The following is a 21,679-nucleotide window of genomic DNA, read 5'->3' on the forward strand; positions in this document are numbered from 1 at the left end:
TTTGTGGACTACGCGATCCACCAACCACTCTGAGGGATCTACGCCGAATCGCCGCTGAGGAGTGGGACAATCTGGACCAACACTGCCTTGATGTACTTGTGGATAGTATGCCATGGCGAATACAGGCATGTATCAATGCAAGAGGACGTGCTACTGGGTATTAGAGGTGCCGGTGTGTACAGCAATCTGGACAAGCACCTCTGAAGATCTCGCTGTATGGTGGTACAACATGCAATGTGTGGTTTCCATGAGCAATAAAAAAGTCGGAAATGATGTTTATGTTGATCTCTATTCCAATTTTCTGTACTGGTTCCGTAACTCTCGGAACCAAGGAAATGAAAAACTTTTTTTGATGTGTTTATCTAAAGAAGCGCGCAGGCTCTGCCTGTCGAGTGTTTAAATGTCATGAAGCAGAGGGCAGCCGTCGAAATATCGACAGGTGTCCATGCAGTGGCATTTCCGAAAGTTCTTTACATATTTTATACGCCCGCCGTATCTCAAGTTTCACATTATTTTATCCTACGTGGAGGATATGTGTCGTTGCCAATGGATGTAGGATAAATTTCGCTTTGGCAATATGCGGTATTCTTTCATTTTTGTCACAGTTTCGAGACGATAATGGTCTTTCTATCTTTGTCAAAGCCGTGCATCATATTAATTATTCTGCCGCTAATCGCATTAATCAATGCTCTGGTTTAGCTCTTGTTCGTGAAAGCATTCATTAACTCATCGACAGTTCGATTTTGTCTCGATGAATTATTTCGGCTTCAGTTGATGATTGCTTCGAAAATCTCATTTTATCCGGACTGGCTGCATCGTGTTTCTTGGCTGTGGTCTGGCTAGGAATCAAATTTTGTAACTGTCCGTCATTCGGATAGGTGTGGCCGTTTCTGTGGCGTGGAGTGCAATCTTGCAACCAGATTTTCTGTGAAAAGTCTAATAGAGAGAGCTTTGAACTACGCAGCTTTATCGGTTGTGCGAAAGGTTTAAAGTCTGCTCTGAAGCCCAAGTGTAAACTGCTCTGTTGAACAGACAATTTTCATTTACGTCTTGTTGCTGCTGAGGAGGTTAGGAGAGAAGCATGACGAGTGCTGACTGGTGCATGGTCACCCAAGAGTGATAATACAACGGCTGGCATTGTTGTTTCACGTTCACTTTTGATGGATCGTGGTGATTGTTATCTTAGTCATGTGAAAGTGCAATCCTCCGGTTGCGCTGGACACAGAGAATCATGTTCCCAGCATGTAGTATGTGATCCAGAGTATTGCAAACTCTATGTTGACCCGACAAAATGGTCTAAGAGGAAGCGTAACAGCCTCCTGAGATAAGTACCTTGTTGCAAGAACTAACAAAAGTATTTACTTTTACGCTGCCTCTTAGATAATGTGTCCTGAAAATTATATGACCTTCCAAAGATTCACAAGAAAAGAGGTTTCTCTTAGTTCCATTATCATTAACATCGGTGATTCAACATAGCTCGTAACAAAACACCTTACTACGTTGTTTAGTCTACAAAAAGGTGGGTGTATACATCATATTATGTACTCTAAAGCATTATTTCATCGGTTAGAGGGATCACATTTGAATGACTCAGATACTGTAGTAAGTTTTGATGTGTTCTCTTTTCTTCACTTGCGTTAATCTGTCTGATTCGTTATCGTTAACTGAGGCTAGGTTTTGTGTTGGATTAAAAAGCCTATACGGACTTCCACAAAATTTTTATTCAGGGATCAGTTCAGTGAACGGACAGATGGGCAGAGATGGGAAGCCATTTCTCACATAGAACTGTCGATGTTACTATGGAAGACTTAGAGAAACGTGCTCCGAAAATGGTGGAATTGAAACTTGTGTGCTCCTTCTGACATGAAAAGACGCTCACAAAAATAAGCTTTCTAGAACATTTAAATTCCATTCACCAGAACATTTGGTTCATGATGGACGTGGAAAACCATGGCTGCCTTCCCATGCTCCATGTGCTCTTCATGAAAATTTGATGGTACGTTCTTTGGGACATGCTTTTTTCTTTCTTCTTTTAAGTCATCAGTCTACTGACTGGTTTCATACGGCATGACACGATTTCCTCTTCTGTTCCAACCTCTCCGTCTCAGAGCAACACTTGCTGGATGTATTCAAATCTCTGTCTTCGACTACCGTTTTTGCTGTCTGCAGGTCCCTCTAGTACCATGGAAGTCATTCTCTAATGTCTTATCAGGTATCCTATTATACCGTCCCTCTTCCATGTCAGTGTAGCCCATATATTCGTTTCCAATGCACGTCTGCGCAGAACCACCTCATTCCTTATCATCCCACCCACGTTTCAACATTCGTCTGTAGCACCATTCTCTTCTATTCCTGCTTTGCCACAGTCCATGATTCGATAACATACAATGCTGTGATCCAGACGTACACTATCAGAAATGTCTTCTTCAAATTAAGGCCTATGTCTGATACTAGTACACTTCTCTTCGCCAGGGATACACTCTTTGCAGTGTTAGTCTGCTTTTGATGTCCTCCTTGATCTGTACGTCATGAGTTACTTTGTTGCCTAGGTACCAGAACTTCTTAACGTCTTCCGCTTCATGGAAAACAGTCCTAACGTTACGTTTCTCGCTGTTCTCGTTTCTACTACTTCTCACCACTTTCTTCTTTCTTCGATTTACTCTCAATCCGTATTCTGTGCTCATTAGACTGTTCATTCCATTCAGCAAATCGTGTCATTTTTCTTTACTTTTACTCAGCATGGCAATGTCATCAGCGAATTACATCATAGGCGTCCTTTCACCTCGAATTTCACTTTCCATCCTGAACCTTTGTTTTATTTGCATCATTCCTTCGTCCATGCACAGATTGAACAGCAGGAGTGAAAGACTACATCCCTGTCTTACTCCCTTTTGAATTCGAACACTTCGTCCTTGGTCGTCCAGACTTACCATTCCCTCTTGCCTCTTGAACATATTGTTTATTACCCCTCTTTCCCCATAGCACATCACTATTTTTCTTAGAATTTCGAACATCCTGCGCCATTTTGCGTTGTGGAATACTTTTTCTACGTCAACAGATGCTATGAACGTGTCTTTATTTTTCTTTAATCTGCTTCCATTATTAATCACAATGTCAGAAATGTCTCTCTGGAGCCTTTACCTTTCCTTAAGCGAAACTGTTCGCCATCTAATACATCCTTAAATTTCTTTTTTATTCTCCTGTATATTATTCTTGTCAGTAACTTGGATGCATGAGCTGTTAAGCCTATTGCAAAATAATTCTCTACACACCAACGTGAATAGTCGATTTTTTGCCACTTCCCCAATGATCTTAGAAATTCTGATGTAAAGTGATCTACCCCTTCTGCCTTATTTGATGTTCAGTCCTCCAAAGCTCTCTCAAATTCTAATTCTTATACTGGAGTCCCTACGTTTTATAAATCGAGCCCTGTTACTTTGTCTATCAAATCAGACGCATCTTCACAAGTGTACTGGTCTTCAGTGGACTCTTTCCACCTATCAGCACTCTTCTGCTCATTTAGCAGCGGAATTCCCATTGGACTCTTGATACCACTACCCTTGCTATTAATTTCAGGAAATGTTTTGACTTTCCTGTATGCTGAGTAAGTCCATCCGACCTTAGTTTAGTTAGGTTTAGGTAGTTCTAAGTCTCGGGGACTGATGACTTTAGATGTTAAGTCACGTGGTGCTTAGTTCCATTTGAACCTTTTTTTTTTTTAGCTATTCCTTGTTGCTGTATATATAGTTTTAGAGAACTTCAAACGTATCTCGTCATTACTTAGTAGGCTACTTCTGCATCTCACTTCTTTGGATATTGATTCTTCCTCTCTAATCTTTTTAACTTCAGCCTACTCTTCATCACTACTACAGAGTGATCTGTGACTATATCTGCGCATGGGCACACTTTCAGTCCGGTACCTGCGTTTGGAATCTCTGTTCCACCAAAATGTAATCTTACCGAAATCTTTCCGTATCACCCGATCTTTTTCAAGTATACGTCATCGTCTTGTGATCTTTCAAGAGAGTAATCGCAATTACTGGCTGAAATTTATTACAGAGCTCATTTAGTCTTTCTCCTCATTCTTGTCCCAAGCCACTCCTTCAAGTACATCTTCATTCCTGTCCCCCATGACTATTAGATTTTCATCTCTCTTTACGTACTGTATATCTCTTTCAATATCACATACCTTCTCTATCTCTTCTTCTTCGGCTTGCGGCGTCGGCATGTTTAACTGGGTTCATCGTTGTCGGTGTCCGTTTGCTGATAGTTCTTATAAGAACAAACCTATCAATGACGGTTCACAGTAACACGCATTTCACCTTATCTTCCTATTCATAAAGAATTCTACTTTCGTTATACCATTTTCTTCTGCTGTTGATATTATCCTATACTCGTCTGACCATAAAACCTTGTTCTCTTTCCATTTCACTTAACTGTCCCCTACTATATGTCGATTGCTTTTCTTTTCCGTTTTCAGATTTGCTAGCTTCTCTACCACGTCTAAGATCTGACACCCCACGCCGCGACTCTTAGAATTTTGTCCTTTCTTTGGCTATTAAACCTTTTTTCATGGTCTTCTCTCCCTTGGCAGCCGCGTCTCGGAAGTCTTTGACCGACATTGCCATTTATAGGACGACAACTCCCAGTGACTTGTATCGCCAGCTGATAGTTTTCAATACGCAGTTCAACGTAAATCGGTACTTTGTAACTTTTTACATAGAGCACACGTCATCTCAGTCACCAAACGTTTGTCAGGTTAGCCCACCTCAACGTCACGTTTTGTCCGAAATCTTACAGCGAAAGACTGATCAAACGAGCATTGCGCTATCTACCAACCATGGGTCAGGTGGGTGATGAAAATAAAAAGGTAGCACCTAAGCCTTCGACCTTTTTCCTGACACAGTTAGCATTTCATCTGCGATTCATCGTATTCTGAGGAAACGCAGTGTGTTTTTCGAACAGCATCTAAATTGAGGGCGTTTTAGGGCACGTACAGGATGGATTTGTTTAGCCCTTGCAATGGTGGCGTTTCATACATTTGCCAGGCCATCATGGCCGTTGAGGAGCTGTATATTGAACATACATGCTTGCAACAGCCTAGAAAATCTCCTGCTGCAGAACATTGCTTCGCCTTCGTCATCCTGCAAAATATAACCACAAGGACATTCAGGCGGGTCCTTTCAGCTGTAGAGATACTGCTATTAATGAAGCAGTTGTGTTTAAATTAGTAAGTGACCTCATAAGCAGAGACGAATGATTTTGCTCCAACTCTGCTTGGAATGTTGTTCTCTCCCTGGTCAATGAGAGAGGGACAGAGTTAATAATATTTGCCCACCAGCTGGTGGTTAATATTCACTGTCGATGACTTCTGACGGTGGTCGTATTTCGTGATATGAAGTTTGCGGTGTATGTATGTTATTCTTCGAGTGGCCCAGTTATGGAGGTGTTAAAAGCCTCTTGGTGCATCTGTGCCTTGGAGATCACGGGGAGGCCCACTGTTGAAAACGGCAGCCGGTTACATTTCAGCAATCTGTTTGAAAATTTTACTGTTCTTAAGGGAGTGACTTCTTCAAATGCGAAAATAGCTTCCAGTGTACCAGTGTAAAGAGTTATATGGATATACTGATCGTAGTACATGTTATTGATCTGAAGGCTAAACTTCGACAGCTGCTTGATTTTGTTCATGGGTGGTGCTGTTGTATCTATTAAGCATCTCCTCACGAAAATTGCAGCAAAATGTTTGGGATCCTCTTAATACGTGAAGCATGAACAGTCGTATCATCCTCACTGTTAACAAATGTGGCGTATTCACAAAAATAGCTTGACCAGCGGAAAAGTACTTCTGTCGGAGCACACGAAACGCTTATGGGCTCCTTTTTTAAAAGACTGTGACTGAAAAGTGGGGTACCTGTTGCCTCGTTCTACCTGCCAATAGATCTTTAAAATTTCCCCAGAAATTTTGGCATGCGAACATAATAGCGCTCTTTTCAACATGAAACTCATATCTTTCTCTCACAAACTCCCCTAATCCACTAGATCATAGTCCTGTGTCGTTTCTCAAGTCACTATCTCTCTTTTTGTGCCATCTCACAGACACCGCCACTCACTATCATGGGCTCTTCCACTTTCTCTTTCACTTTATTCCTTTCTCACTGGCGCTGTCTACTTCACTCTTTTCCTAGCACTTTTCTTCCACTGTCAACTATGTCCCATTGACTTTGTGCTCCTATCTTTCCTCTATCACTGCCGTTGTCTCCTTCGCTCACGACGACTATCTGCTATCTTGCTGTCTTTCAGTATTTCTTACTTTTTCGTCATTTTGCTTCAGCCAGTGTCTCCTCCCTTAGCATAAAAAAACGTCATATATTCGCCTGTCAAAATTTTAGTGAAAATTTTTAAAGTTCCTGGGGAAGATAGAATGAGGCATCTAGTATCCAACTTTTCTGTCAGCCTTTTAAAAATAGATTGTTAAACTTATCTTGCTCTCATAGCAGCGTTTCTCCACTGGTTCATTATATCCTCCGCTACATCAGAGCATGTCTCACACACAAGAAAAGAGCTTTATGGGTCAGAACAATTTAGATAGTTTACTTAGGTGAAACTGAAATATCTCTAAATTAATTTTACCCTTTAGATCGGCTTTTACGTTATCAAAATTTTGCATGTGATTCGGTACTATAACGTATGTTTCCCAGAACCCTCTTCATGGTAACGAAGACAATTTACAGCATGTTTCTTCTTGCTACATCACTTCATACACTACGTTTTCGCTTCATACCGGATTTTACGTGCGTATTTTCAGTGTACAAGTAAGGTAACTTTGAACCTCTGTATATCGGAAGGGGGTGAAGATATCAAGAAAATTTTCAAGTTTTTTCGAGATCAGGATCTTGGGAATACAAAGTAAAAATTTCAGCCATTTGCTGAACGTAGCCATTTTGGAATCTTAGTACCAAAAACCATGTCTTTTGGATTTTTTCAGAAACTGCCCATAAAATGAATGAAACCTCCATACCCTCCTTAAGGAGCACCACACATCACTTACAATGTAAAAAGAACCAGCCGACTTCCTCCGTTGTCCTAAGCTGGAGAACCTGTGTAATATTCAACCTTTAAGCCTGTGCTGTAGAATGGTTAAAGTAAGACTGCCAGTTTCTTGGATATACAAATGATTCGTAGTCCAAGGGTTATCCGAAACCTTTCTGTAACGAATCGAACCTGAGATATGAGCTCCGGAAACCAGACCTCTCTATGCAGTTTTGTGGAACATATAAGGTAGTGCATGCTATCGCAAGCGTGCCAACACACACATCCTTACATAATAGGATTCCAGTCAGTGGAAATGGTCATGTCCCTCTAGTATCAAGGCGTATGCAATCGGTAATCAAGGATCAACCACGTAAAACAAATTATAGAGCAAGCATATGCCAACCTGAGATGATTATGTCCACTGCCCACCACGCGAATGACTGCCACCTGGTGGCATTGATGACATTTGCCACAGTAACGACATACGTATACTAATGTGAAAAAAGTCGCATGGACCTTGTAATATCATGTCGGACACACTTTTGCCCGGCGTAATGAAGTAACGCCAGGTGGCATAGACTTTACAAGCCGTTGGAAGTCCACTGCAGAAATACTGAACGACGCTGCCGATATAGCCGTCCATAACTGCAATAGTGTTGCCGGTGCAGAATGTTGTGCACGAACTGATCAGTCGATTATGTCCCACATATGTTAGATGCGATCTGGGTGGCCATATCCTTCGCTCAAATTTTTCCGAATATTGTTCAAGCTAATCACGAACATGACATCGTCGTTTGGGAATATGAAGTCCATGCAAGATTGTAAATGGTCTCCAGGTAGCCGAACGTAACTATTTCCGGTAAATGATCGGTACAGTTGGACCAGAGGACCCAGTCCATTCCTTGTAAACACCACACACTTCTAGAATGAATGGAAACATCCCCCAGGCTATGGCTAAGCCATATCTCCGCAATATCCTTTCTTTCAGGAGTGCTAGTTATGCAAGTTTTGCAGGATAGCTTCTGTAAAGTTTGGAAGGTAGGAGACGAGGTACTGGCAGAAGTAAAGCTGTGAGGATTGGACGTGAGTAGTGCTTGGGTAGCTCAGTTGGTAGAGTAGTTGCCCGCGAAAGGCAAAGGTCCCGAGTTCGAATCTCGGCCCGGCACACAGTTTTAACCTGCCAGGAAGTTTCACAGCACACATCATTATGGCGTCCATGGCTCCGTCGGGTCTGAGCCACACTCGAACTATACCATCAGCTCTTTCCAACTGAAATCTAGACTCATCAGATTATACCTTGTGTTCCAGTCATTTAGGGGCCAAACTAGGTGGTTAAGAGCGCAGGAGAGGCGCTGGAGGCGATGTTGTTCTGTTAGCAATGGCACACGCTCAGGTCGTCTGCTGCCGTAGGCTTGGTTCAAATGGTTCAAATAGTTCAAATGGCTCTGAGCACTATGGGACTTAACTTCTGAGGTCATCAGTCCCCTAGACTTAGAACTACTTAAACCTAACCAACCTTGCCCGAGGCAGGATTCGAACTTGCGACCGTAGCGGTTGCGCGGCTCCAGACTGTAGCGCCTAGAACCGCTTGGCCACGCCGGCAGGCCTGCCGTAGGCCATTAACGCCAAATTCCGCGGCATTAGCTAACGGATACGTTCGTCGTACTTCCCACATTGATTTCTGCGGATATTTCTCGCAGTGTTGCTTGTCTGTTAGCACTGACAACTCTACGCAATGCCGGTGCTCTCGGTCATTAAATGAAGACCGTCGGTCACTGCCTCGTCCGTGTGAGAGATAATTCCTGAAATTTGAAATTCTCGGCACGATCTTAATACTCTGGATCTCGGGATATCAAATTCGCCAAGGATTTCCGAAATAGAATGTGTAGTGCGTCTAACTGTAAATATCATTCCTGTGTTTAGAAGTCGTACAATCGGAACCGAGAAGAAAGGAAAACTACCATTTAAATTCCAGCCTAAAACGAGTCGGTGACGGGGAGTAACTCTAGCGACGATAAGGTCGCATATGAGAAAATAAGTCGATATAAGTGATTTTGACAACAGGCCTTTACGGCCCCGAGCCTCGGAACGTGTATCGCGCTAACGGCTTTTGCGTGCTAGTGTTTTATCAGTGGGAAGTTGTTGATGAATGTCGCAACAACAAATATTTAATGAAGTGTAGGACATCATCGCCCCATCACAGTACGTGAATGTCGGAGACAAGTCCGCTCTGCAAGGTCGGACAGGCGGCGATTTTTGGCAGATCTGGTCACACAGTATAATTCTGGTACGGGCAAAAGTGTTTCGGAGCTCATCTCTCAAAGCATGTTATTCAACCAGGGGCTCCACAGCAGAAAAATTCTTTATGTTCAATTGCTTACGCAACGACTTCGTCAGTTACAATTTAACTGGGAACAAGAGCATCGACACTGGATCCTAGCGCAATTGAATAGTGTAACCTGGTCGCAAGTATAGTGTTAAATAAGGTTGGGGATCCTGTCTGCGTTCTTACTCCAGCCGTACGGCTGCTCGAAACATGCACCGCTTCACAGCCAAGGCAAGGAGGCCCAGTGTTATTCTGTGAGTGATGGTCACGTTGGCTTTGATGGGTCCTGTGGCAGTAACTGAAGGATTCAGGGTAGATGTAAAATATATGAACATTATTGCGACAAACTGCAACACTTCGTGATTGATGGTGCTGACATCTTACAGGATGGCAAGTATCCACGTCACAAGGATGGAATCACGCCACTGCGATCTGAGGTGTAATGGACTCACACTGACGTCTTGGTCACTTATAACGCCTGATTCGTAACCGGCGGAGCAAATGTGGGACGCAATCGGAATCCAGCTAAACGCGCATAAACCACCGGCCCGTAATTTACAGGAAATGTTTGCCTTGTACGTAGACATCTGGTGCCACGTACATTTGGAAACATGTCAGGTACTTTTCGAATACACGATGCATAGAACTGCTTCTATGTTGCGTTCCAAAAGCGGAACAACATACTGTTAGGCAGATAGCCATATCGTTGTGGTTCACCGGTGTATTTCATCTAGGAGATGCTTTACAAACCTATCGTCAGACTATCGTTGGTACTGTTCGTCAGACTGGGATATCAAATACCGTTAAAAATTATGAAATCCAAAAGAAAGCTATGAATTAGTCACGAGTTGGTATAGCAACCGCGAAAGCGTCAGAGAGACGTAGGTATATACGCTACAAAAATGTACATATAGACATGGAGGCCTAACGCTAGGCGTTTTTCCTAAGTCATGTTCTACGAATGAACAGAAAGGAGGGATATACAGTACGACAGGCATGATGGTTCACCCTAAATGCTATCCGCCCGTTGGTTTGACGAGTATAATAGGGGCAGTCGTAGTCATAGATGTCATCTGGAGAAAATGAAATCATTCTTTTATTTAGTGTACATCAATCCTGACACACGATTAACCCCTGAGGGGTAGATTGTGTGTCCTATGCCACCACTGTTAAACTACCAAACTTTATGATACATTACCTTGGAAATTTTAAGGCAAGTACTTCCAGTTTCCCATAATTATTGAATATACCTCGCTGATACACTGAACTGGAATTATTTGCAAAATTTATAATATGGTGCGTGTTATGATATTTTTGACAAATTCTTAGTATTCTGGCAGAATTTTGTAAGTAATTGAACATAAAACAATAAAACATAGGCTATACTTGTCATTCTATTTCCATGTATGTTGAGTAGCATTCTTGGAATGCTGAAATAATTTCTTGTTTATACCTTCGTTACTTCTTGACATAACGGGTCATATGCAGCAAAAAATAAAGTTCTTACGTATTTTGGTTCGAAGTGTTTTAGTTTCTAACTTTTATACAGACCTTTTTTGTAACACTTTCGTACGCTATAATTTTCCTGACCCTTTGGCAGTGTCCTCTTCAGCGTAAAAATCTCTCAGTGCTTGCCTGCTTCATTTCTTGCTTCTTTTGTCATTTGCTGAGCGACAAACTCCATTTGGCCAACACGAAGCATCTCCACTTCTTGCAGACCTCTGGTTGTGTTCGGCTCTAATCTCATCCCTACCTTCTCCAGACCCCTAATCTTTTCTTGTAGTATCCACCGTGAAAAGTTATTATAGCCTCAGTTACTGCTAGCATTAAAGTCGTTATACCGACAAAAACATTTTTAGGCACCATACAATATTCCTGAAGGATTTATTCACATTTTGGGTCTTGCCACAGAAAAATTTCCTTAGTTGCTCTAGATTTACCTAGTCTTTGAATGCAGGTTTAATTGTCATTTTACTGTCATACACTATTAAAGACATCAGCTTGCTTTGACTTGCAGCTTGCACTATGGTATGTAATCACTTCAGACACATCATTCCGCTTATTTATACTCCATTTACAGATAAACGCCTGGTTTCTACGACTTGGAACGCAAATTCGGATCTGACAGCTCTAATTTTCTTCTGTGCCTTCTGTACCACTGCTAACTTGTTTCCTGGATTGAGCTCTTCTCGATAAAAACTATTTTATAAAGGAAAATGTGATCCATTGTAGGTTTTAATGTAAACTTTCTTAACTTAAATCGTGCAGTTTAAATATACAACGTTTGAATTACAACCTACAACGTATCAGGATGTCTTTTAAAAAGTATTTGGAGGCTGTAGTTCCTCACAGAAAAATGAATAGAAAACACAATTGAAACAAAACAGCCCTCGGTCACTCGTTAAAAATAGTGACCGAGGGCTGTTTTCTTTCAATTGTAACTATTTACGGTCTCTGAACGTGCAACCATGTACAAAATTTTGGAATAGAAAATAATAAAAATTAAAAAATTAAAAAAATATTTTGTATGATGTGGAAACTTATAACTTAAGAAGCGATGTATTGTTATCTACTCCAGCGAATTTCACAAAAGAGTTTCAGGCTTTGAAACCTCAGCCCAGGCGGTGTAAGATAAGAGCGTTTCATTTCTTTCGCTCTGTTCCTAGTGCATCATGTAGGTTTAACACGGTTTGTAATTTTACACCATCAGTCAGCGTGTGAGATAGCTACGTTTGAGTCAATGCCGATCCACTCGTCAACCTCTTTGTGCCGCAAACGCACTCAGTTCGTTAGTGGATGCAGAATTCATCACTCGTACAATTTCACAGCGATAGTTTACATCGCCTTCCATTCGGAGTCTTTGTCCATTTTAGGCCACAGTTTCCTGCAAGCCCTGTGCAGGTTCACAGGGGTCCAATTAATTGCATCGGTGAAAATTACATCTTTGATGCATTTAAAGTCTTCGACGCTGCAGTCTCGGCTCAGCAGCTTTTGCACAAACAAGCTGCGACACTGTCGCGAATAAAACAGTGACCATAGACGTAAAGTGAAGGAAACTTTTGCACAAACTTTTCTTTACAGTAGCATGAAATTTTGTGTGATCCTTTGTGTCACTCGTTGAATGGAAAGAAGACACAAATTCCTCTCTACCTGCACTTGTAATTTTGTATAAACCCTTGATCCATGGGCTGCATTAAGTGACGTGACAGTGTAAGGCAGATATGCGCAAAAAAATTATTACTTAACACAAGCTGCGATCCTGGAGGGTGACTTCGGCAGCCTACAAGGACGCACGCCGAACTGTCTCCGCCTAATTATCCAGTGCCGGATTATCAGTCTTACTGTATAGACAGGTACCAGCAAACAAACAAAAACACAATTACGTAACATTTCCTTTTATTGGGGCACGGGGGGGGGGGGGGGAGGTAAAATTATAATTTGTGTGTGAGAATCTCTCTTAAAACGGCTAAATATTGTAGTACGATGTACTGCTTGTTATCCTTACCAACGACTTCTCACGGATAATGTAATGAACATGGTCTAACTCTAGTGGTAGCTCTCAGATACTGTCTGCCTACATGAGTATCAGTTGAAGTAGAAGAAACTGCGCCGAAAGTTTTTCAATAGAGTGAAAACCTTTGGGTTATGTACTTCCTTCGAAGCGGCTGTTTCGGGGCCATTAAACTGATTCTTAAGGCTATTCAGGGTACTTTGCCGGAAGAAGGAACTCGACTTACCACCGGTGGCGACGCAGGACACGGTGGGCTGCGCGCCCTCTGGATAGGGGCCCAGGACCTCTTTGACCACGCGGCCGTGCTCGTCCAGGATGCTCACGTTGTCGGGTGGAACTGGAAACAAGCACAAAACCGCATCAGCATTCGCGCTCGACACTTCAGTGGCAGGGGACGCAGCATATTCTGTAGCAGCTGTGAGTGTTGCGCCAAGAGAATAGTGCACCCTCTTGATTTCTAGACACAGCCTAATGGGTGATTTTAGAATCACATGAAGGAAAATGCATTAGAAACCACCATAAGCAGTTCTACAAGTTTACTTTTTGGTTTTTGTTAGGCATGAATTTTATTTAACATAACGTCTGTAATTATTTCACAATCTACCGATTTATGTGCTACATAATATGTTAAATCTATTTGGAGTATGTTTCTCTCTTGAGGTACAGAATTTTATGTAGACTATAACGTGTTTTTTATGCAGCTATTTTTACACGAGTGTCCCAGAAAGAATGGTCAATGATAAGGGGTATGACAGAACGATCATTCGAAGCATAATAGTCTAGTAAACATTGGCTCTAAAATGCGTACCTTAAGAGCTATGAGTACTTACTCGATTTCGATACTGTGAATGAAATATCTTCTATTGCAAACTCTTTGCTCCGCATGTTTTGGGAGAAGGTAGATGGACCAAAACAAGAAAAAAATTGTCAAATCAGTGCAGCCTCTAAAATGCGTCCCTTAAGCCCTATGTGCACTTACTTGTTTTGTAGCGTAGATGTGTTTCATGGAGCGAAGATGAACAATTGCTCCAGTTCTTTAAGGTATGCATCTTAAACCCCAAGTTTGCTGAAATTGTGCTAGTTCACACGACCATCTCTTAAAATATAGAAAGCAAAGAGCTTGCAGTACAAGAGACTTGTTTCACTGTATCCACGATGAAGGACTGCTGCCAATCCCTTAGGTACGCCTTTTTGAACCAATATTTACTAGACATTTTGTTTCGCATGGTCCTTCCTGTCTTATCACTGAATACTAGTCTTTCCTTCTGCATTAGACGTGGATGGTTAAGCCAAGCTTCGTCGGTCATGCATCATTTTGTACTTTGAAACAGAAGATATTTCACCATGAAACACGTGAGACGTGCAAATAAAGAGTTTCTTTAATGTCTCAACAATTTTACCCGTCTAGAAAATGTAAATTTGTCATAGTTCTCATTAGCTTCATTTTCAGAAGTCATTTAAGTTGTAACTGGATTTTCATAGTACTTCTGCTTAATTTCGTTTCGCTTTCTGATGTGTAGTGGACTAATGATGTAATAGATAGGCTATTGCAGTACTGACATGATTTTCTCGCTTGTAGCGCTTTAAATTTCAGTCCAGTATTTATTCCTAAGTACGTGAACATGTTGTACCATGGAATATGTCTCCACGTTAACAAAAATATTAATTTTCTGCAGTAAGTTTTGTAATTTCCGAAAAAGACTGCAGAACATAAAAAGTGAATGCCATTTAAATAATGTGAAATGTCATTTAAAAATGGTATAAAGAGATACATCAAAAGTTTATTCCCGGGCTCACCGTGAAAAGTGTACCAAGGTACAATATTTTCCCCTGCTTTAATTATTGTACTGACTCTTTCAATAAACAAGAGAACCACAAAAATTTTGTCCCATTCAACACTACTGTTTCAAGTGAAACGTTTAAAATGCCACAAACGGATTTCGCTGCTGTACGCTGCAGCGCTGTCAATGCATTTATCACCAGAAAGATTTTAACTGCGATTGACAATGAGATCATTCACAAACAATACAATATTTCCGCTAGCCATTCAAATACATATCTCTGCACACGATATGTCTAGAGTTCCATGATACTGATGGCTGTCTGTTTATTTACGATCATTGGCTACCAGGAAAGTGATCCTTATAAATGTATGTTTCCTTCCGTTCTTCTTTCCAGAAACGTTAGGCATTTGTCTATTACTTACTCTATTTCTGCGTCTCTACTTCCTGTGGCTAACTTCTGTTCTCTTTCTCGACGGCTTTCTTTGACCAGCTATTGACCTTTTGCCGTTGCTCGACAGTTCATTATTATTTTAGCTATCCTACTTTCAGTCATTCTTTGAACATGAGCTCTTAATTTATTTCTATGTTGCCTGATGTTTATTAACGGTTTTAAGTCGTAGTTTTAGTGTGATTGCCGTATTACTGATCGTATTGAACAGTGTATAGCAAGCTGCTATTCTTATAAAGCAGAACCTAACTCCGCAGCTTATATTGTTCATTTCCAGCCGTTAATGTTCCAGTCTCTCACTGACAAATAGCACAGGTAGCTGTCTCACTGAATTGTAGAGCTTTACTGGGGTTTCTTAACTCACCTTTCTATTCAGGGTCTCATATAACATTCCATTAACATACCTATTTATATCTTTCAACTTTTTTTCTATGTACCTGTCGGTTGTAGAAGAGATGTTATTTCCGAAGAAGTTGAACTCATTCACTCTCTCTATTTGCTGATAGTATTTTACAATTGTGTTAGTGGCCCTTTTTAACATTTAGAATAAACGAATTTAGTTATTTGTGTCTACATTAATAAGTTACAGTTCCTGGCAGTTGTATCTCACTAATAAGTCGACCTTTAAAGCAGTCGTCACTGTCACCTACTAGGATATGGTATTCAGCAAAAAGTGTTAATACTAGATGATTTCCTTTTGTTAAAATAGCGGGTTCAAAATTATTTATTTTCACTGTTGTCTTTACATGTTATCAACAAAGATATTAAAAAGTATCGGAGACAAAACACATCCTATTCGTAAGTTTAAATTTATTCCCAGATTAACATTTTTATGTTGTATTCCTTAAGTTTTATCATATTTTCAATATTTATTTTTATCACCTAATCGAAATAAATAATAAAAATTTCCAAACACAAACCTATAGTGGCATTCAATTGCTTAAGCGTTAAACTCCACTTCAGATGGTTCTTACCAGCCGTAAAACACTTGAAGACGTAGACAATAGAAAGGGAAACAGTAAATTCATACATGGTTACAAGATTCACATGGGTAAATAGCGTAGTGGAACAAAAATGTTTTTTTACCCACGGACTATATACATAACGAGAACGCGAATGCACACTTCGCAGTCCACAGCTTATGAGCGACGGATGTATTAGTCGGTAGATATTGGAAAAATTTGTCTTTAGTCTCGTTGTTTTTTTGTCACCTTTATGAATCAGATACTACACCCAAGTATCATCTAATGTATATGCCCCCTCCAGAATTAATAGCAAAGGAATATAACAACGCTCTTCAATATACAATGCGTACGTATAGTTCTTGTGGGGATATTCTTAATTATTTTATTTCAGTACAGATCTCGAAAACGGATGGTCCGAACTGCATCTGGCACACTTGTAGAGATATATTCTACATTACACAAAAGATTACACTCACATGTCAGTGACATCCGAAAGGAGATTGTGTAGATTCAAATTGACTACTTTCCTAACCTAGTCGTTGTTAAACTTTTGATGAATGTCAATGATTCTGAAACAGAGAGGGCACCATATGCATGTCGCCCCGTGATAAGAAACCGTCGTGTGAACTGTGGAGGCTTACTAGCCTTCATATACAGGCCTACTTTCGTGTCTCAATCTAAAAATAGCCTTTGCCCAATTAGGAGCTACAGAAATATCCAAAACTAGGGACGTTATTGAAGAAAAAAAAAAAAAAGATACCGATGATGGGCAGGGAACGGTGATGGATACTATTGATACTGGACTAGATAAAGCCCTATGTGCTAAGTATAACATCAGGAGATGGGTCGTATGCCCAGTGGGTCCAACACAAGCTGTGGTCTAGTGGTAGCGTCTTTGATACAAAATCGAAACGTCTTTCGTCCCGGCTTCGAAGCCCGCCGCTGCTTACATTTTCATTAATAATCAACACTGGCGGCCGACAACTTCCGGCATAAGTCACTCCTCATTCTGTCAACGGCCTGTAGTGTTCATTTCCCACAGCGTTAAGGTCGTAATTTGCAGCTGAAAAGTGTTTGTTACGGTGCTGGAGTACAATATGATAGTGAAATCGTCGACAAATAAGGTGGATATATAGGGCTCCTGCGACACACTTGCTTCCGTGTAATTCCTTTGGAGTTGAGGCAAGTCAAAGGGTTTACATGAGTGAGCGTTTTAATGTTTATTAGCAACGCTGGTGTGTTGGGACTGGTGTCACTTGCGTCATACATCTGCACACGAGATTTCCACACTCGTAAACATTCCTAGCTCCACTGTTTCCCATGTGATACTGATGTGGAAACGTGAAGGGACACACACAGCACGAAAGCGTACAGGCCGACTGACAGAGACCGTCAACAGTTGACGAGGGTCGTGATGAGTAATAGGCAGATATCTATCCAGACCATCACACAGGAATTCAAAACTGCATCAGGATCCACTGCAAGTGCTATTACAGTTAGGCAGCAGGTGAGAAAACTTTGATTTCATGGTAAAGCGGCTGCTCATAAACCACACATCACACCGGTAAATGCCAAACGACGCCTCTCTTGGTGTAAGGAGCGTGAACATTGGTCGACTGCACAGTGGAAAAACGTTGTGTGGATTGACGAATCACAATAAACAATGTGGCGATCCGATACCAGGGCGTGTTATGGCGAATGCCCCATGAGCGTCATCTGCCGACGTATGTAGTGCCAACAGTGAAATTCGGAGGCGGTGGTGTTATGGTGTGGTCGTGTTTTTCATGGAGGGAGATTGCACTCCTTGTTCTTCTGCGTGGCACTATTATAGCACAGGTGTACATTGATGCTTTAAGCACCTTCTTGTCTCCCACTGCTGAAGAGGAACTCGGAGATGGTGACTGCATCTTTCAACACGATTGAGCACCGGTTCGTAACCCATGGCCTATGGTGGAGTGGTTATACGAGAGTAACATCCCTGTAATGGACTGGCGTGCATATAGTCCGGGCCTCAATCCTCTAGAACACCATTTCGATGTTTGGAACGCCGCCTTTGTACCAGGTCTCACCGACCGACATCGATACCTCTCCTCAGTGCAGCACTCCGTGAAGAATAAGCTGCCATTCGCGAAGAAACCTTCCAGTACCTGGTTGAACATATGCCTTCGAGAGTGGAAGTCAATACCATATCAAATTCCAGCATTACCGATGGATGGTGCCACGAACTTGTTAGTCATTTTCAGCCAGGTGTCCGGATACTTTTGATCACATTGTGTACTTCCTATCATAATTCCGGAGACGGAGGACGACGGGAAGTTGCCTTCCGTAGGCGTTTTGGTCGGGCGTCTCTGGCATTCAAGGTATCGGAAACCGACACAAACGAACCTGTATCTCAATGGGCGTAACTTTCATCATCCAGTTGACAAGAGAGCTATGCTGTGCACAATAATACACACAGTCAGGACAGTTTCGGACAAGGACTACTACGCCTCCGGGGTGAACCATCCGACGGGATCTAGGAGAAAGAGATATTCAGTCCGTAACATTAGGTCAACGCTGTTGACGATACCAAGACACATTGCGATTCCTCCATGCCAGGAAGCCAAACACACATAGCGGCTTCCATTTTTCGGTACAACAACGAGTAAGATATTCGGAGTTGTGTGTAGGCGATGAATCAGACTGGACTTCCAGCCATCCAGGAAAATTAAGAACTGTTGTGGCCTATTAAAGACTACCTCGTGCGCAGTGGAAAACTTATACAATCCTTAATTCTTCCTCGTTACCCCAAAAGACCCTCAAGAGATTAATACCGTCTGACTACGTAGCACCCATACAGTATTAGCTTCGCAAAATTACTAAAGAAAGTCTACATTACGGCCAAAAGCAAGCAACACCAGCACTGCTTAGTATAGCCAATTATTTTCTTTCCTTACTGAGAACACTGATGGGCAAATGCTCACCGAACGAGGTGGGGCCATGGTTAGCACACTATACTAGCATTCGGGAGAACAACGCTTCAAACCCACGTCCGGCCATCCACATTTCGGTTTCCTCTAAACCGGTCGCAGGTTCGAATCCTGCGTCGGGCATGGATGTGTGTGATGGCCTCAGGTTAGTTAAGTTTAAGTAGTTATAAGTTCTAGGGGACTTACAACCTCCGAAGTTAGGTCCCATAGTGCTCAGAGCCATTTGAACAATTTTTTCCCCCAAATCGCTCCAGGCAAATGCCAGAATATTTCCTTTAAAATCGCAGGGCCAGTTTCCTTCCCCATCCTTGCCGCAATCCGAACTTGTGCTCCGTCTTCTTGATGTTGACGCGACGTTATCCCAAGTTAATCCCAATTTTCTTTTTTTCCTGTTTTTGGTTCCAATGGTAACATCATATACGTAACTCGGTCTATTTTATCAGCAGTGTGGAGGCCCTCCGTGCAGATCGTACAGACAATTTAGTTAGCTTTGATGTGGTTTACGTTTACAATGATCTGTCTCGCGCTAACTGACAAAGGGAATACTGGTGGTTTTATTGATTCGTAGGTCAGTCTTACAATGATTCTGGACATGTCATGATATAATGTTTTACGAGGGGCACAAGTAACATAATACATACAAACATTTACGCACTTGTAGGTCTCGTTTGACGTGCTGGAAGAGGTAGGTGGGCGTACTTTAAGTATTCTCGTCCTTGCATATGCCTGAAGTAAGTTATGGAACCCACGGAAAACGTAAATCAGGATGGCTGCATGGAAAATGGAGCCCTACACTTCAGAATATAAGCATCGTCTATCTGAAATAGCTACCTCGTTCGGTTTATCCATGGATGTAGGTATGTGTGTTTAACTGTGTGTATCTCACACATCTCCTCGTAAAGCACTGTACCAATTTCAACCAAAGTCGGTACTACGTTAATGATAAGTGTAGCAAATGTTAAGTAACAATGAGTAGGGTGGAAAATTCAAAATTGTTAGGTGTTTGTATTGATGACCATTTAAATTGGAAAAAACACAGTTTGTAACAGCTGAAGAAAATTTGTTCAGCCACATTTGCACTTAGAATCACTACAAAGCTTGGAGGGAGACAACTCAGTACGTTGACATGTTTTGCATATTTTTATTCAATAATGAAATTTTGGAATAACGTTGTTGGGTATCTCATGTGTCAGGAAGAGAGTCTTCATTGCTCGAAAACATACTGTAAGGTTAACGTATCATGCTCACTCTCGATTTTCCTTTAGACAACTGTTTAGAGATTTGGGGATTCTGGTTACTGCTTCACAGTATATTGATTCCCTCATGAGGTTTTGTAATAATATTCCACTTCAGTTCAAAATAAACTATGATAATCAAGCAGAAGGAAAAGCGACATTCATTACCCCAGATTAAGGCAGCCCTTCTTATAAAAAGAGGTTCACAATGCTGCAAGAATTTTTTTTAAAATTTACGCAGGGATATAAAATGTCTGACAGACATCAATTAAAACTTGAAAACAAACTAAAAAAGTTTAGCCTTGACTTCTCCTTCTGTTCTGTAGAAGAATTTCTCTTTGTGTAATAGGTAAAAATGGTGGGTAGGAATTACTCGCATCCGTAGATTTAAAAATGTTCAGCATGTAGCCATATTTAAAAATAGAATTGAGATGTGTATGTTACACGACTCATTACATATTATTACGATTTATCGTGCAAATGATAGTGGAACACGGAACTAACTAAGTAAATATTCCTTATTGACAGGCAAAAATCGCTGTATTGGTAAGAACGACATACCTATCGTAGATCAGGAGGTATGACGTCATAAACAGTGAGATGTGTGAGAAAGTGCCATATCACACAAGAAGCTTGAATTTATTACTTCTTTGATAATACCTCGCTGACAATAAAGTTCGTAGACAGTACCCACATATGCCGCTAAATGCATCTATAAAATTATGGTACCACATATAGTTCATGAAATATTACGTCATAAACACTGAGATGGGTGACGAAAACTGCCGCACTGTGCATGACGTTCCAATTTATTACTTATTTTCTAGTATGTTTACGACTGTAACGCGCCGTGCAGATTAGATTGACTCCTCGTGCCACAGCGGACAGATTAGAATAAATCCACCTTTTAAATCCTGGTGTACCCAGTCCATTTGACAACGAACAATTGATGGTACACCGCACTGCATATGATGGAACTTGTCGAAAAATCAGTTACTATTTGTTAGACGAGCCAGTTTTTTAATGTGCTGTCCAAAAGCGAATTGTAGTTATTTTGTTTATAACGAAGAATTAACCAATGACGTAGCTAGCGGCTGATCTCCGAAGGAAGAGTGCCGCTGACAAACACAATACCAATCTAAACTTTGACACAATACCAACATCGGGCTAGATGGTCGATGTTAAACATCGCAATTGAAAAAGTCTTAGGATAACGCATCTGACTTTAAGTAACAAGAAGAATTCCAGAGTTCTTACGATAACCAACACCTATGAGACTAGTTTGGAGGGGATTATACAAATGCAAACTCGTTGAAACCAGAATACGCTCTCCTCACGACCATGCAACCGTTCGTAGTCCAGGAAATAAGAAGTCACGTCGACACGTAGACACCACGAGTCAACGTCAC

At 41.3% G+C, this 21,679-nt stretch overlaps 1 protein-coding gene and 1 non-coding gene across 2 annotated transcripts in view; one reads left to right on the forward strand and one right to left on the reverse strand.

Moving 5' to 3' along the window:
• Positions 1-21,679, reverse strand: part of LOC126460424 (protein sidekick-2-like) — a 1,057,356-nt gene that overhangs the window by 306,980 nt on the left and 728,697 nt on the right. Inside the window, exon 4 of the mRNA XM_050095916.1 lies at positions 13,096-13,206. Within this exon, the coding sequence (XP_049951873.1) occupies positions 13,096-13,206 (111 nt within the window). The remainder of the gene's footprint in view (positions 1-13,095; positions 13,207-21,679) is intronic.
• Trnas-cga (transfer RNA serine (anticodon CGA)) lies at positions 8,124-8,198 on the forward strand. Its single transcript has one exon. It is a non-coding gene; the product is annotated as a tRNA-Ser (tRNA).

The sequence above is a fragment of the Schistocerca serialis genome, chromosome 1 (assembly GCF_023864345.2).
Source record: "Schistocerca serialis cubense isolate TAMUIC-IGC-003099 chromosome 1, iqSchSeri2.2, whole genome shotgun sequence".
Classification (NCBI taxonomy): domain Eukaryota; kingdom Metazoa; phylum Arthropoda; class Insecta; order Orthoptera; family Acrididae; genus Schistocerca; species Schistocerca serialis.